Source organism: Cibotium barometz, chromosome 30 (genome assembly GCF_041138505.1).
Source record: "Cibotium barometz isolate CiBa-2024 chromosome 30, ASM4113850v1, whole genome shotgun sequence".
NCBI lineage: Eukaryota > Viridiplantae > Streptophyta > Polypodiopsida > Cyatheales > Cibotiaceae > Cibotium > Cibotium barometz.
In genome coordinates this window covers 31,608,666-31,624,717 of record NC_141075.1, presented here as the reverse complement: position 1 = coordinate 31,624,717, position 16,052 = coordinate 31,608,666, and the positions used below count along the sequence as shown (strand labels likewise).

General features: G+C 42.4%; 1 protein-coding gene across 1 annotated transcript in view; it reads left to right on the top strand.

Moving 5' to 3' along the window:
• The window catches only part of LOC147621388 (uncharacterized), a 73,489-nt gene that overhangs the window by 34,289 nt on the left and 23,148 nt on the right, over positions 1-16,052 (top strand). The window contains exons 2-8 of the mRNA XM_086824146.1: positions 7,049-7,234; positions 8,962-9,192; positions 9,287-9,716; positions 10,400-10,518; positions 10,732-10,809; positions 11,397-11,540; positions 11,638-11,721. Coding sequence (XP_086680272.1) covers positions 7,049-7,234; positions 8,962-9,192; positions 9,287-9,716; positions 10,400-10,518; positions 10,732-10,809; positions 11,397-11,540; positions 11,638-11,721 — 1,272 coding nt within the window. The remainder of the gene's footprint in view (positions 1-7,048; positions 7,235-8,961; positions 9,193-9,286; positions 9,717-10,399; positions 10,519-10,731; positions 10,810-11,396; positions 11,541-11,637; positions 11,722-16,052) is intronic.

Sequence of the window (16,052 nt, the reverse complement as noted above, 5' to 3'; positions counted from 1 at the left end):
TATGTGGCCAGGGGGAAGCATCGTGAACACTCTGGATGCCTTCATGTGCGCCAATGTACCATGTATGATCAGAAATTGATCTTAAATCAAGGGGCTTTTCAAGTTCGTATGCTTGTTGAGCTTGGCAAAGCAGCAGGCAAGACTTTTATGCCTTGAATCCTCAAAAATCAGCTTGCAGTCAAGGGGCTTTTGCCCAATTTCTGTTCGGAACTGTTGTATGCAGTGTTCGGGACTGTAAAAGTCTGATTTTCACTCATTTGGACAGCCAGGAGAGCATTTATTGCTATTGTACCTGCTGGTACAGATTTGGCACAGCTTTGTGCAAGTTTTGGCATGGCTGTACACTGTTTTGAGTGACCAAAAGGTTCAATTTCAGCTGCTGTACTTGCCGGTACAGGTTTGGTACATCATTGGTGAGCACTTGGTACTGCTGTACAGTACTTTGGAAGGGCAACAGAGCACATTTAAGGTGCTGTCCAAAATCTGCAGCAACCAGATTTTGGTGTTTTCATCACATACAGTGGGAGAAAAGTTGCATTTGTGCTTCCGCAGTGGGAGATAAAGCTTGGGAGAACAACTGTGAGCACTTTGTGTGCTTTTGGTGCAGTGTTTGCACATTTTGCAGGGAGTGAGGCATTGACAGGTTGCATATTGCTATGGCAACCACAGGTGAGAGCTCTTCATTGCTTCACATTAAGAAGCTTGAAGGCTCACATAACTATGATATTTGGCAAACCCAGTGCTACAATGTGTTGCTCCAGAAGAAGCAGCACAAGCCTATCAAGATCTACTATCATGTTGTCTGTGTCGGACTCATTACTTTTCAGCATTCGTGAAGAGAAGACAGCTTGGGGAATGTGGCAGAGATTGCAGGACTTGTATGCCCAACAAAGTGCCTCAAGCAAAGTGTATTGGTTGAAGAAACTCATAGGTCTTCAGATGAAGGAAGGGGCGTCTATGACAGCCCATCTAAATGAGTTTAATGGTATTGTCAGCCAGGTCATTAATCAAAAGTTGGCAATGGACGATGAGTTCAAAGCCACTTTTCTGTTATGCACTTTGCCAGAGAGTTGGGACACATTCAGGACAGCCACTAGCAATTCGCATGCTATGCTGTCATATGCAGATGTTGAGGGTGCTCTTCTTCAAGAAGAGATGAACAGGAAAAACAACTCTGTTGGAAAGTCCAATGCAATGAATGCACGTGGGAGATCCCAGCAAAGGGGAAAAAGCCAAGAACGGGGAAGGAGCAAGTCTCGCTCCAAAAAGGATTTGGAATGCCATTATTGTGGCAAGAAGGGACACATTAAAAAGCAATGCTACAAATGGAAAAATGATCAAAAAGAAAAGGGAAAAGGCAAAGACAAAGAGAAAGATGAAGCCAAAGATGTAAAGCCAAAGGGCAAAAGTGGAGTCAAGATTGAAGAAATCAATGTGTCACATGCAGGTGGCAGTGAGGATGAGGTCCTATTTACATCTTCACTTGATGCCCATTCACTTCTTACAGGTGGTCATGGTATGCACTCATGGATCATTGATTCAGGTGCCTCCTTTCATGTCACAGGTTGCAGAGACTTGTTTGTCAGGTATACTGCTGGCAATGAAGGAGTGGTTTATTTGGGTGATAACCATGCATGCAAGATTCTTGGCAGAGGTGATGTGAGGCTTGTGTTTTCAGATGGCTCACAGCTTATGCTCCACGATGTCAGGCATGTGCCTGAGATCAAGAAGAATCTGCTTTCTACTGGACAGCTTGATGATGCTGATTATGTTACCACATTTGGTAGTGGAAAGTGGAAAATTAGTAAGGGCTCACTGGTTGTTGCCAGAGGCTCTAAGGTGGACACTCTTTATTTCATGCATGTAGGTGTTTGTCACCATGCTAATGTAAATGCAACCGAGCTGCCGGAAATTTCTATGTGGCATAGCCGGTTGGGACACATGAGTGTCAAAGGAATGGAGCAATTGTCTCGTTTGGGTTACTTGCCTTCTCTAAAGTTTTCAAGTTTTCAGTTTTGTGAGCATTGTATATATGGTAGGCAACTACAGTGCCCCCACAAGAAAGCTCTTGGACAGAAAGATGCTCAGTTAGAGCTTGTGCATACAGATGTATGTGAGATGCCTCAGCTTTCTTTGGGAGGGGCAAAATATTTTGTGTCTTTTATTGATAGTGCCCCAAGGTGTGGGTCTATTCTCTTCGTTTGAAGAGTGATACATTCTCAGTGTTTGAGAAGTTTGTTGCTCTTGTTGAGAATCAAACTGGCAAAACACTGAAGGCTTTGCGTTCCGACAATGGTGGAGAGTATATGTCCAAACAGTTTCAGGACTTTTGTGATGCTAAAGGCATCAAGAGGGAGCTCTCTACTCCTTATGATCCTCCACAAAACGGGACAGCAGAGAGGATGAACAGGACCATTCAGGAGAAGGTCCGTTCTATGTTGTCACATGGTGCATTACCTCATGGTTTTTGGGCTGAAGCTGTTATGACAGCCGTTCACCTTATAAATAGGTCACCTAACACGAGGCTTGGTGGGAAAGTGCCAGAAGAAGTATGGACAGGGAAGCCTCCGTCATACAAGCACTTGAGAGTGTTTGGTTGCGTTGCGTACGTGCACATACGTAGGGAAATACGCACCAAACTTGATCCTAAGTCTCACAAATGCATATTCCTAGGATATGGTGACAGAGGTGAAATGGGGTATAGACTTTGGGATCCCGTGAATAGAAAGATCATACGCAGCAATGATGTCATTTTTGATGAAACATGCATGTATAAGGAGCCTGCAAGGCAACAGGAGCCTAGCAGAGTTATCTTTGATGATGATGGACATCATGGACAACAACAAAGGGCTGTAAATCAGCCATTACAGCAGGAAAACCAGCCCTTAAATGGTGCTGAAAATGGTCCAAATGGACAGCCAGAGATGGCAGAAGATATCCCTATGGATATACCACAGTTGGAGGAGATACCGGGCATGATTTTTCAGCCTTATGGCATGGAACAGGAGCCACCAATGGGTGATATGCAGGCTGGACAGCAACCTGCAAATGATGGTCATTGGGTACGGAGGTCCACTAGACCCTCCAGAGCCCCTGACAGGTTTGTTCCAGGGGTTGACTACTTTATGCTTACTGACTGTGGGGAGCCCTCATGTTATAAGGAGGCTTTACAGAGGGCAGACAAAGCTCTATGGGAGCGTGCCATGAAGTCAGAGATGGATTCTCTGCATAAAAATGGAACTTGGAAGTTGGTGCATTTGCCTGCAGGCAAGAAGGTTTTGCCATGCAAGTGGGTTTACAGGCTCAAAGTTGCACCAGATGCAAAGCCAAGATACAAAGCCAGGTTAGTGGCTAAGGGCTTCAAGCAGGAATATGGTGTGGACTTTGATGAGATCTTCTCTCCAGTGGTCAAAATGACCACACTTAGAGCTGTGTTAGCTTTGGTTGCGCATGATGATCTGGACTTGATTCAGATGGATGTGAAGACTGCTTTTCTTCACGGTGATCTCCATGAGGAGATATATATGCAGCAGCCAGAGGGTTATGCAGTGAGTGGAAAGGAGAAGCTTGTATGCAAGCTGAAAAAGAGTCTTTATGGGCTCAAACAGGCACCAAGGGAATGGTATCATAAATTTGATACATTCATGAAATCCCAGAAATTCAGGAGAAGTGACATAGATCACTGCTTGTACACCAAGAAAGCTTTGGATGGCAGTCTATTGATCCTCATCTTGTATGTTGATGATATGTTGATTGCCGGGAAATCTCGTAAAGAGATGGATGCCTTGAAGCAGAGGCTGCATCAAACCTTTGATATGAAGGATTTGGGTGATGCAAATCACATTTTGGGTATGCGGATACTTCGGGACAGAAATCAGCATGTGTTGTATTTGTCTCAGAAGGAATACATTGGCAAAGTTTTGCAGAGGTTCAATATGGACGGGGGGAAGAAGACTAGTACTCCTTTGCCTCCATATGTGAAACTCAGTGCTATGGACAGCCCACAGTCGGATAGTGACAGGGCTGATATGGCCAAGATTCCGTATGCTTCAGCTTGTGGCAGTCTCATGTATGCCATGGTTGCTACTAGGCCGGACATTGCATTTGCAGTGGGAGTGGTTTCTAGATACATGGCCAACCCTGGCAAGAAGCATTGGGAAGCAGTGAAAGGTGTCATGAGATACCTGAAGGGCACATAGGATATGTGCATATGTTTTGGCAAACAGGATGCATTAGTGCATGGTTACACGGATTCGGATTATGCCAGTCATCCAGATAACCGGAAGTCTACTACCGGTTATGTGTTTACATTCACAGGAGGTGCTGTGTCATGGATATCCAGGATGCAGAAGTGTACAGCCTTATCTACTACAGAGGCCGAGTATATTGCAGCCACAGAGGCTTGCAAGGAGGCATTATGGCTATCTCGGTTAGTGGTTGATTTGGGTTATACGGGGGATATTCCATTGTTGCATTGTGACAGTCAGAGTGCCATTCAGTTGGCAAAGAACCCTGTCTTTCATGCAAAGACGAAGCATGTGGATGTGAAGTATCACTTCATCAGAGAGGTGATAGAGAACAAGCAAATTCAGCTTGTTAAGATTCACACGGATGACAACCCAGCTGATCTGTTGACAAAGAGTTTGCCTCCGGAGCGGTTTGCTCATTGCAGACACTTGATGGGCATTGGATGAGGCCAGTTTCAGCCTTGATTTGGCCTTGTATATTATCATGTACATGCTGATTTTTTTCTTTTCCTTCATTTAAGGGCACTTTGCCTTTAAGTGGGAGGTTGTTGGGGTAAAGGCATTATGCCCACCCTTATAGTGTGTACAAGCCCATAAGTTATAGTACATAGTACACTTAGTACTTTTAATGTACTAAGTGCACTATGTGTACTAGTGCAATATACATGTGTGATAGGGGAGTCACACACTCATGCCTCATGAGTTGACTTATCCCCACAACTCTCTCTCTCTCTCTCCCTTGTTCTCTCTGTGTATGTCTCCCACATGAACAATAACCTAACCCTAATTCTCACTCCCACACACGAGGGTATTATGAGTTTGTGGTCATGCCTTTTGGTTTGATCAATGTACCAGCGACATTCAACAAGATGATGTCACGAGTCTTCACCGTACTCATCGGTATGCCTTTTCATTTTTTTGAATGACATTCTTATTTTTTTTTTGCCATTGATGAGTAGCATGTGAAAGATGTGCAAAAGGTCTTGCAGCTTTTGCGAGACAACAAACTCTACATTAATGCAAAGAAGAGCATATTTGGAGTTCAAGAGGTCTAGTACCTGGGCTATGTGATGGGTTCCAATGGCATTTGCCTTGATCCTGAAAAGATAAAGGCAATCCTCGATTGGGACGTTTCAAAGACAGCCCAAGAGATACGTTCCTTCGTGGGCTTGTGCCAAGCATATAGTTCACACATGGATCGGTTTTCTAACCTTGCAGTACCATTGATAGATTTGCTTAAGGGAGTGAAGACTAGAAGACAGAAAGTTTCAGTCACAGGTAAGGCTGTATATGACAAAGAGTTGCTAGGGGGGTTATCACAACCTTGAAGCGCTGGAAACCTTTTCTTTATGGAAGGGAATTTACCTTGAAAACAAACCACCACGCCTTGAAGTGGTTACAAACTATGCCAAGTGCCCACCGGTGGAGTCAGTTGTTTCAACAAGTTGGAGGAATGCCACTATGTTGGAGATACAAGGGAAAGATTTAGATAGTATGAAGACACAATATATAGATTGTCCAGAATTTGGAACTCCTTACAATATGGCCCTTTACTCCGAACTGGATCATTACACCATTCAGGACGGTTGGCTCTTTTACAAGGGTTGACTATGTCTTCCTAGGCAACACTAGTCCGGGAAGTCAATGATCCTGGAGAGTGGACCAAACCCCTCACGAAACAGACAATGAAACCTCCTGCGGATTTCATAGAATACTGGGCAGCGGCATATGTAATGCTCCTCTGTCTCAACCTCTGTGTGGCATAATTGGCAGATCTTCTCCTCTCTGGGTCTCCATATGAGCTCCCCGACTTTGAAGATGCGCTGAGCTCTACCTGTCTCTACAATGAGCCGGTGCGATGAAACCCGTATTTGGCCAATTGCAATCTGCATGGCATGGGACATGTGAACACTTAGGTAGCCTGGTTGTTGGATGAATCCATCCTTAGTGAGTGTGAGGTAGTGATCTCTGTAGAAGTGCATCTTCGTTGGGAGCTCCGAAGGTGTGATCCATGTGCAATGGGTGTGCATCCACTACAATGGGGGCTGCAGCAAACTGTGCTTGGATAATCTGGTGTGGCATTGATGGTTTGCTGTAGATCATACGGGAGAACATCATGACCCGGGGCCTCTCACCTCGCTGCCAATCCTCATTGGATAAATCTGCCCCCAGAAGGTTGCTCCATACATCAAGGTTGGTGTGACGAGGGTGTCAAAAAGCAGCCCTTCGTCCTGGGCTCCTAGAAATGTGCCTGGAAGCACTGCCGCTCAAGTAAGCTCAAGGCTGCATATCCCGGTGTCACTCTAGCATGTGCTACGGGAAGCATGGTGAAGCGTGGGCCACTGAAAGTGACCAAGGTAGAAACAATCTCCGCAGGATCCCCTGTATGGGAAGGTCAATCTGGATGTGAAGGGGCAGACCATTACCTTGGTTTTACCAAGAGTGTAGAAGTCCTATTATCGATAAGGCATCCAACTGTCTCTGAAGCCCCTCGGCTGAATCTGAGAGGAGGATGATGTCATCTGCACAAAGTAGTATGGGGATCAATATGCTTGCCAGTGTGGGACAATCCGTCAATGAAGCTTGAGATCTCATCAATGTAGAGGCCAAAAAGAGAGAGAGAAAAGAAACAATGAAAAGAAAAGATATATTAACATCTACGGAAGGCCAGATTGGCCTATCAGACAAATCTGTATACAACAAGTCCATGTCCTGAGAGAGAGAGAGAGAGAGAGAGAGAGAGAGAGAGGCTTTCATCTTTTTGCAGGTTTCTGATTGACTATATTTTTATATTGTACAAGGTAAATCAACTTGAAGGGCACAATGGATTAGTCACGAGTGTAAATGTTGTGCATTATTCTGGAGCTGCTAAATCTGTGATAAGCCATGTTTGGACATCTTCTTTGGATGGGACTGTACGGTTTTGGGATTTCACGACAGGGTCATTGATTAGAACTGTCAATGTTGGCAGACCAATTTTTTCTATGGTGAGTTCATTGCACTCTTTTGCTTATGTGTAATTTTAATTTTCTTCTTCAATCTAAGGGCTATCAAGAAGAAGACAAAAGCCAGTTTATTGCATCCTAATGATGCCTGAAGATGTAGGGAAGATGCTATCAACCTTGTTAGGTTGCTGTCTTGGAATTTTTTGAAGTATGTGATTGGAGGGTTTCATGGATTGACCTTGAGGTTTGAGAACCTCAAAATTGTAAGCAAGAAAATGTTCAACCTACTGTTTGTCTCATCTTTGATAATAATTCTTAAACAAAGATCTCTGGTGCACTGGGCTTCTTGAATGTCATTAGCATGGTCATGCAATATTGACCTCCGTCTTGTTGCCTCTGTAAACCTGCTGCCTGCATCAATGGGTAATTACCCTAGCTGCTTCTGACATCATCCTTGGTGATGAATTCGATCGAGCTACGTACGCTCGCTGATTAGATGGGGAAATCAGTATGGCAAATTGATCTTCTTGGTTAGACTACACTTTTGAACACATCTATGAGGCATCAATTTGAACACATTGCAGATGCATACGAAGAGTTGGTCCTACACTACAGAGCAAAGATTTAGGCAAAATTGTCAAATAAAGGAGTTGGACAGGGTCTAGAATTGAGCACCTACATGAGCTTAATGTTGGTCCAGAAGATTGGGCTGTGAGAGTGAGGGTAAGAGGATTTAGTAGTCTCAAAATGACTATTTGAAGGCTGACTGAGCAGCTTTCTTTTGTATGCTGGCTGACCAGTTTTCCTTTTTAGGCCTGTAGGAGTGAGTGGCAACTAGCAGACGTTCAGTGAATGGATGGCATTTCCACCTTAGTTGACATCACCTCTAGGGCATTGTTAGTGTGCGAGAGAGTTAGGCTAGTGTTCCCATCTCGTAAATTATATCAAAGTAGAATATTTCTCTTTTACCATCTCTCAGTAGGATTAAGTGCTAGTTATAAGGTAGTAAGGTCTCTTTTAGTGGTATGAGTGTTCCTCTTTAATTTATCATCACAATGTGTGGTGCGATAGCTTTGACATTGTTATAGGGTAGTAAGGTCTCTTTTAGTGGTAGGAGTGTTCCCCTTTAATTTATTATCACAATGTGTGGTGCGATAGCATTCAACAAAGTGTATGGTTTTTTAAGCAAGCATGCTTCACTGGAAGAAAAGCTTTTTGCATGACACATTTTTCTGGCTTTGACATTTAATTTTCCTTGTTTTTATAAACCTATGGCATAAGATTTGGGCATGTTCCTGGATTCATCTAGGTATATATATATATATATATATATATATATATATATATATATATATATATATATATATATACATGAATAAAACACACCCTTTTTCTATTCAATGTGTAAATATGACCTTTAAATGGTACCCCTCTATATGTAAAAAATGTGTAAAAAAGGGATTTTATAAACCCCTTCGGTTGAACCCACGTGCTACGCTTACATATTTATGAATGAATCCCCTGTGTTCTTAATGGTATGTACATGTATCTAAAATATACAATATAGGATGCGAGATCGTATTGAATAGGTTAAAACGATGCATATATATATATATATATATATATATATATATATATATATATATATATATATATATAAGATTGCTGCACAAAAACTAGCAGTAATGGTTTTTTATGCAGTGAGGCTTTCACACACAGTGACCTCCATGTGTGTAGGCTAACGTAGACTGGTTGATAATGGTTTGCAGGTTATTCCCAGACTCTCTAAACTGGAATCAGTAGCACCCTCCAAGCAATGCATTGGTTTATTGTTAGTTCAATGGGACAAATGCCTGCACAATGTTCATAAGGATGAAGAGTCAAATGGGAAGAATGGTGAAATGAATGCAAAGAAGGAAAACCAAGTTGATGAACCAAGTTTCGTTGTTGTCTTGCATAATCTGACCAATGGGAAACCTTTGTCTACACACCTTGCAAAGGTAAATTGCATTTGTGTACTATTCGTCTTCTGTTTTGCAAGTGGAGATCACATTGCTATTCCTCTTAATCTTTGTACTTGATGCATGGGGTCAGGTTTCTACTCCTCAACTCTTGGTTTGTAGTCAACTTGGTGGCTTAGTGGGAATGGTTGATAATAGGAAGATATGGGTATGGAGAGTTTCCACAAAAGGCATCGAAGGTGTAAATTCCTTTAAAGTAACCCTCTTACATCACACAAAGGCCTTGCAAGGACTGGCATTTGATCCAACGGAGACTTTGGTTGCTGGAAGTGATAAGGATGGTCGTATTCTTATATGGAAGAATGTGGGGGAGCTTTCTTATGTTTCACCTACACGAGGAAAAGAGAAGGAGACAGAGCAAAAACAGATCAACCGAAAGGAGTTCGACACGAATAGGGGAGTCAGAGGCCATGATGATGCAGCAGCATTGAGCACATATCATTGGCATTCAGATCAAGTGAATTTCCTCATCTTTTCTGTGGATGGGGCATATCTTTTTTCTGGTAAGGAAGGTCTTTTACGGAACAAATCATAGTTATGGTAAATGCCCTGAATTGGGGATGTCCAGGCAGAAACACCTATCATATTTTGGCTGTTTCCTAAACAGCATCTGCTGTTTCCCCATTTCATTGTAGATTTCTTCTCTTGGACTCTCTGTTTCTTTGTTACTCGGCTTTGTTCTCCATCTCCATCTTCTTTCCCACTCTTTTATACTTTTGATCTCTCTCCTTGGTATTTTCTATGATTTTGTTGGCTTGATTTTTGATTCCATGCTTCTTTTAATTTCTTCTCGGCTTCTTTGACTTGTCTCTTTCCAAATTTCTTTTGCTTGGACTTCTGTCTTTGGGTTCTATGCTTTTTCATTCCCTCAACTTCTTCTTTTCTTGTCGTTTCTTTGAGTTCTATTTTCTCAGGTGCTTTCTCATTGATTTCCTTCTTGGTTCTTGATCTCGTCATCTCTATTATTTTTCATTCTCTCTTCCTCTCCTCCCATTCCCCTTGCTTTCATATCCTTGTTGAGGCATTTCCTTGTTTCAGCCCCCTTAAAAGTTTCTTGGTTTATGCTTCTCCTTCCGCTTCTCTTAACCATGGAACAAATAGTGTGCATCCAACTCAAATATCTGTCACAAAATGCACAATGCTACTGTCTTAAGGAAGATTTGCAACTGATTTTCCTCCTTTTCAGGAGGCAAAGAGGCCGTTTTCGTGATGTGGCAACTGGAAACAGGCAAGCGGCAGTTCTTACCTCGTCTTGGAAGCTCACTTTTACATTGTGCCGGGTCTTCAGATGCTTCTGTTTTTTCTGTGAGTTTAAAAGTTTTTCCTGCACTCTCTTGAAGATGTGGTTCTGGAAGGTTTTTGCTGCTTTCCATCACTGTATAATGCCACACTAGAAACATTGAGCAGTTAGTCTTGAACTACTTGAGAAAAGTTCAAGCAGCAGGCCACTCCTCTGAGGGAATTTTCTATACGCTGTTAGGAGTTTTTAAATTCTCTTGATCGTTTACTATTTGTCAGGTTTCTTGTGCTGACAACACTATCAGACTGGTCAACATTGGCACAATGGCTGTTCAGAAAAGTATTCATGGAATCAAGGTCAGCTTCATAAACATTGTGACTATATAAACCTTAAGTTGATGATTTTTGGAAACGACTTGAACCATCTTCCTCATGTAGTCTTTTTGGGGATGCAATTCTAGTGTTCAAATGGACCTCCTCTCTGTTGGCAGCTTCAGCCTGAGAGTCTTTTTTTTCCGGGAATTCAGCCTGATAGTCTTATGGCACATGTCTTTTCCATATACCTGTTATGTGCTATTTTCCTTGAGTCGATTGACTTCCTTGACTTACCTTGGCCTGCCTTGCTGGTGACTTCCTTGACTTACCTTGGCCTGCCTTGCTGGTGACTGGCAACTAGTCCCTGGACTAGGGCTCACAAAAATGCTCAGTGCCCATGTCTAACCCAAATAACCTGCACTTACGGTACAAATATGTCCAAGTGCTACCCAGATGCCATCCAAGTGCCGTGGGTGCAGGTGACTAAAAATTTATTGATTTGGCATCTGACATAATTTCTTGAAATGGCCTCATTCCAGATAATTTTGTTTTTAATTTTGAGCTTTTCCTTTTGGTTGTTAAGCAACTATGGGCAGTTTGTGAGCTTGCTGAATGGTTTGTATGTGTAGCCTCCCATCTCAATACCAACAAAGGCAAGAACCTTTGATTTAACAACAGTAGCCATCCAACCAGGAGCAGGAAACCTGGTGTTACCAGCAGAAGACTTGTCGCTTCAGTTCTATGATGCCCTTCATGATCGGCAGATTGGAGAGGTGCGTGTATTTGTTAAATATCATGTAAGGCCGCCATTTTCTGAATTTATTTTTTCTGACATCATGTACCTTAATATACTGTTTTTCCTCTGTTAAGGTTCAAATATCTCCACGCAATTATGTTTCAAGTGATGGGAAGGGAAGGGAGGGATCAGAGAAGGCATGCATAAATGAACCTCAGGTAAGCATTAATCCTGAGTTCCTCCAAGGCACTGGAGACTGCAAGGAAAACTCAATAATGGAGTTCTTTGGCCTTGGGTGGTGTTTTTTAATCCATTATGCTTGGTTGTGGTGCATTGCTTGTTATTGATTCTGAACCTGTAAGGTTATGTTCTTGGGTGAATGCTATTTTTGGGGGCTTTTGTGCCAGAGAAAAATAACTAAATCATCAAAAAGATACAAAGTCTATGATTACAAACGGGTTTTATAAATCCAGGCACCTAATACTAATCCTGGAGATTAGGGCCTAATCTGGCAGGGCTAATTAGGGCAAGCACTAAGCAGATGGATACAGGTGGCAAAGGTTCATCACTAATAAACCCATGGGAACTCACTATTTATGACTGAATTTGAGGCTCAGTTTCAGGCTGATTTTTCTCAGGCGGAAGAAAAGTTGGATGTGATGGTCATGTACATTTCTTTAGAAAAGTTCTTACAGAGTTCTTTAGAAAAGTTGGATGTGATGGTCATGTACATTTCTTTAGAAAAGTTCTTACAGAGTTTAGAGAGTTGCAGTCTCGAATGATGCGTATGGATACTATCCGTGGGCTGTCCCGAGATCATAAGCTTGAGGTTAGAAGGAATCATAGCAAAACACTGCAGGATGCCATCCAGTTTACTAGGTATATGGAGAGACAGTGGGCGTGCCATAATTAGAAGAATGTCTCTCGAGACCTCAGACCACTAGTACCGCTGAGTGGGCTTCCTAGCGGAAACACAAGCTTAAGGTTGGGAAAGTTTCATGAAATGAAAACTAGACCCAGACTTCGGGTAAATCCAATTTGAAGAAGGCCGAGATGAACCAGCAGAACCTCCATAACATTTGGGAGGGCTGGTGTAGCTCATGTGAGTGAGGTGAAAGGTAACCCTAACATTACTTCCATAAATACTACAGTTTTAGATCATAGTGCTTGCATGGAATGTAACTTCAACATGGCAGTTTTCCGGTCCCAACGATCTAATACAGATGTGTAGATCAGTGTTGGGAAAGGCTATTCACATTTTTTCAACTTTGTTAATGCAAAATTTGTGTAGAAGTTGGGAGTGGAGCAGACTGTGATTATGTGTACTGTGTGAACCTGGTGGCGGATATGGGCAGATCTAGGACCAACGAATGTCTCAGTTTACTATCTCTCTTGGACTACAGAGTCCCTAGATTTTTTTTCTGTGGATTATGAATCTAGATAGAGATGAGTTATTCTAGGAAAAATGGTTTTACAGCCATGAAATCCATCTATACTTGAAGGGTCATAGTTTGTCCTTTTTGATGGATTATGCTCCAGCTTTTTCTTAGGGCGATTTTGTGGTCCAACCTGTACGATTGTGAATTCAACAAAACTTTTGAGTATGAAGTGTTTTAGTGTGTTCTTGATTCCTCTAATCTGATGTTATTTGTAATGCAATTAAATTAGATGCTTGGGAGACATAGGCTTTAGAAACTATCACGACAGATTTCGTCGATGTTATCTTTGCTGCATTTATTGGGGTTAGGGTTAGGGTTTGTAGCAATGCACAACACAAACACACTCTGAACTAGTTGGGAGCAAGGAGGCACAATATTGTATGATAGTTGAGTGTACCACAATCATAGTTGCCAGGCGTTTCAGAAACGGCAGGTATGAAACGGGTTTCATACGTTTTGAAACGTTTCATAAAAGGTAAGAAACGGGTACAAAAAGGTTTCATACAAAATAGAAAAAACATGTATATTTTTTACTTGAAATATAGAAAAGAAAAAACTGTTGACATAACTTATAAGAGACTACATTGAATTCATTTCAATAAAAACAAAATACATGTAAGATATGATGATATCACAAATCACGTGGGTGATCACTGATGACTAAACAGAAATCAGAAGGATCACCACGTGGGTGATGAGTCATGACTCAAAATCCAAGATCAAAATAAATAGCATGTCCAAAGTTCAAACTAAATAACATGTCCAAATAAAATGATACTGGCAGCAGCTGCTAGCTACTATCTGCATCCTCATCTGCATCCTCATGCTCATCCTCATCTGCATCTTCTGCCTTTGCAGCCTCACTCTCAAGGTCACTGCCGGTAGCCGAGTCCTCAAATGCCTCATCCTCTAGAGGTGCAGGTGCACCACTAGTACTAGCCTCTCGAGAAGATCGTGTAGTGCGAGCCGGAGCCATGATCTCCTCATAGAGCATAGAATAGATGTCTCTCTCCTCCTGAGGAATGTCGGGAATCTCCTTGCACTTCATGATATCAATCTTATCTGGATTCACTTGGCAAGGCTCAATGGGATGACCCTTTTGTTCTAGCAATCAGAGATTGCAATGACAAAAGACAAGCCTCTCCAATTGTGTTGAGGAGAGTCTATTTTTCTTTTTCGTGTGAAAAAGAGCCCATGTACTCCAGTTTCTCTCACAAGGCCCTGAACTGCAATCCTGGGAGAGAACTCTCAATGCAATCCGTCTCTACATTGTACACAACCAAAAAATAAAAAAAAATAAAAATAAAAAATTGATGATGAAAAAAACGCGTTTCATACAGGACGAAACGTTTCGAAACGTTTCGTACGTTTCGAACCTGTATGAAACGCGTTTCTATGCAACTGTGACCACAATGCTAGTACAAAAGATAAGTGAGAGTGGCCTAAAGTACAAAAGTCACTTCACACACACACTTTGAGAAGTGAGATAGAGTGTTCCCATGCGTAGGGGAAAAAACCTCCTAGTGAGGGAAAAAGTGCCTTGGCCAGTCCTAGATTGTTCACACACTTGTGCCCATGACATAGATATCAACAACCCCCTTGGAATGATGATGTGAAGGGATATGGGTGATCAATCCCCAAAAGGTAATAAGCTTAAAGCTTTGTGGAAATATTCGAGCTTTTCATGAGCGAGAGCCTTTGTGACTAAATTTGCCACATTGCTATGTGTAGAGACAAACCAAGCTTATCTCTCTTGCATGGAGACTCTCCTTGACATAATGATAATGCACCTTAATGTGCTTTGTGCGAGCATGAAACACTAGGTTCTTCACCACTACCAATGCACTCTGAGAGTCAGTGGAGATAGGAGTTGAGGACTAGTGTCAACACTAAGATCTGCCAAAAGGCGTCCAAGCCATACACACTCAATGGTAGCTGTAAATGTTGCCACGTACTCAAACTCATAGCTAGATGTGGCCGTTGTCGGTTGTTTCTTGCTGAATCAAGATATGCATGAACAACCAAGAATGCTAGTGGACACTTTGGTGTCTTAACATTCTGCCTTGTCCGAATCACTGAAGGCATGCAACTATGGCTCACCCCCTCTGGGATAAAACAGTCCAAGGAACTGGGTGTCCTGCACGTAACGGAAAACCGCTTGTCAGTGTGCCAATGCATAAATCTATTCAATTGGGACATCCCATATTGAATGTCTGGTTGTGTGTTGCATCAGTGGATCAAGCATCCAACAACCTACTGATATAGTGTCTGATCAAAAGGCTCTCCAAAATCATGAACGCTACCTGTCTCAACAAGTGTAGACACATGTTTACAATCCTCAAGATTAAAGTAGTCTTTATGACTATCCTATCATTACACTGTAAGAATTGAATGCCCAAATAAAAATGCAACGGGCCCAAATCCGACATCTCAAAAGAAGCTTGTAATTCAGCCTTAAAGACTGAAATCTTCTCAACATCGGGGCCACTGAGTAGCGGTTGTCAATGTATAAAACGATGATCAACAAATCCTCTTCTGTTTTCTTGACGTGGGAGTCTGCTTAAGGCCATACAAAGCCTTCCATAATGTGCACACTTTGTGATCCTGAGCATTCTGAACAACACCACAAGGCGGTGTGAGGTTGCTGGGTGATGGCCTCTATAACACCACCAACAGGCACACAAGAAGAAAAAGTAAAGGGATCATAACTGGAGGACGCTAAGATCCCAGCTCCAAGGGCACCAATCAACCTTGCACCTATTCTCAGCTCTTGAGCTGACGCAATCGGACACCACAACACTCTCCAATTTGACCGAGCTAACTTCTCCAGTTGCCTCGCAAGTCAGATCTGACCTCCAGCACCTCTGATTTTCCACTATTATAGCCTAGCTGACCTCAACTGACACCCTGTTGACCTAAATCCTTCCCAACTGACATACAGTTGACTGTAAATTGATTTGGAAGGCTGATGCTGATCCCAGTCCGAAATGAGTCCTCGAGGATCCTCTGTAATCCTCCAGCATAAGCTAACCTCAAATCCACAACCCCAAGACCTCACTGAACACTCTTCTGACCCTCTGTTGACTTTCAGTTGATATCTGTCAACTGAA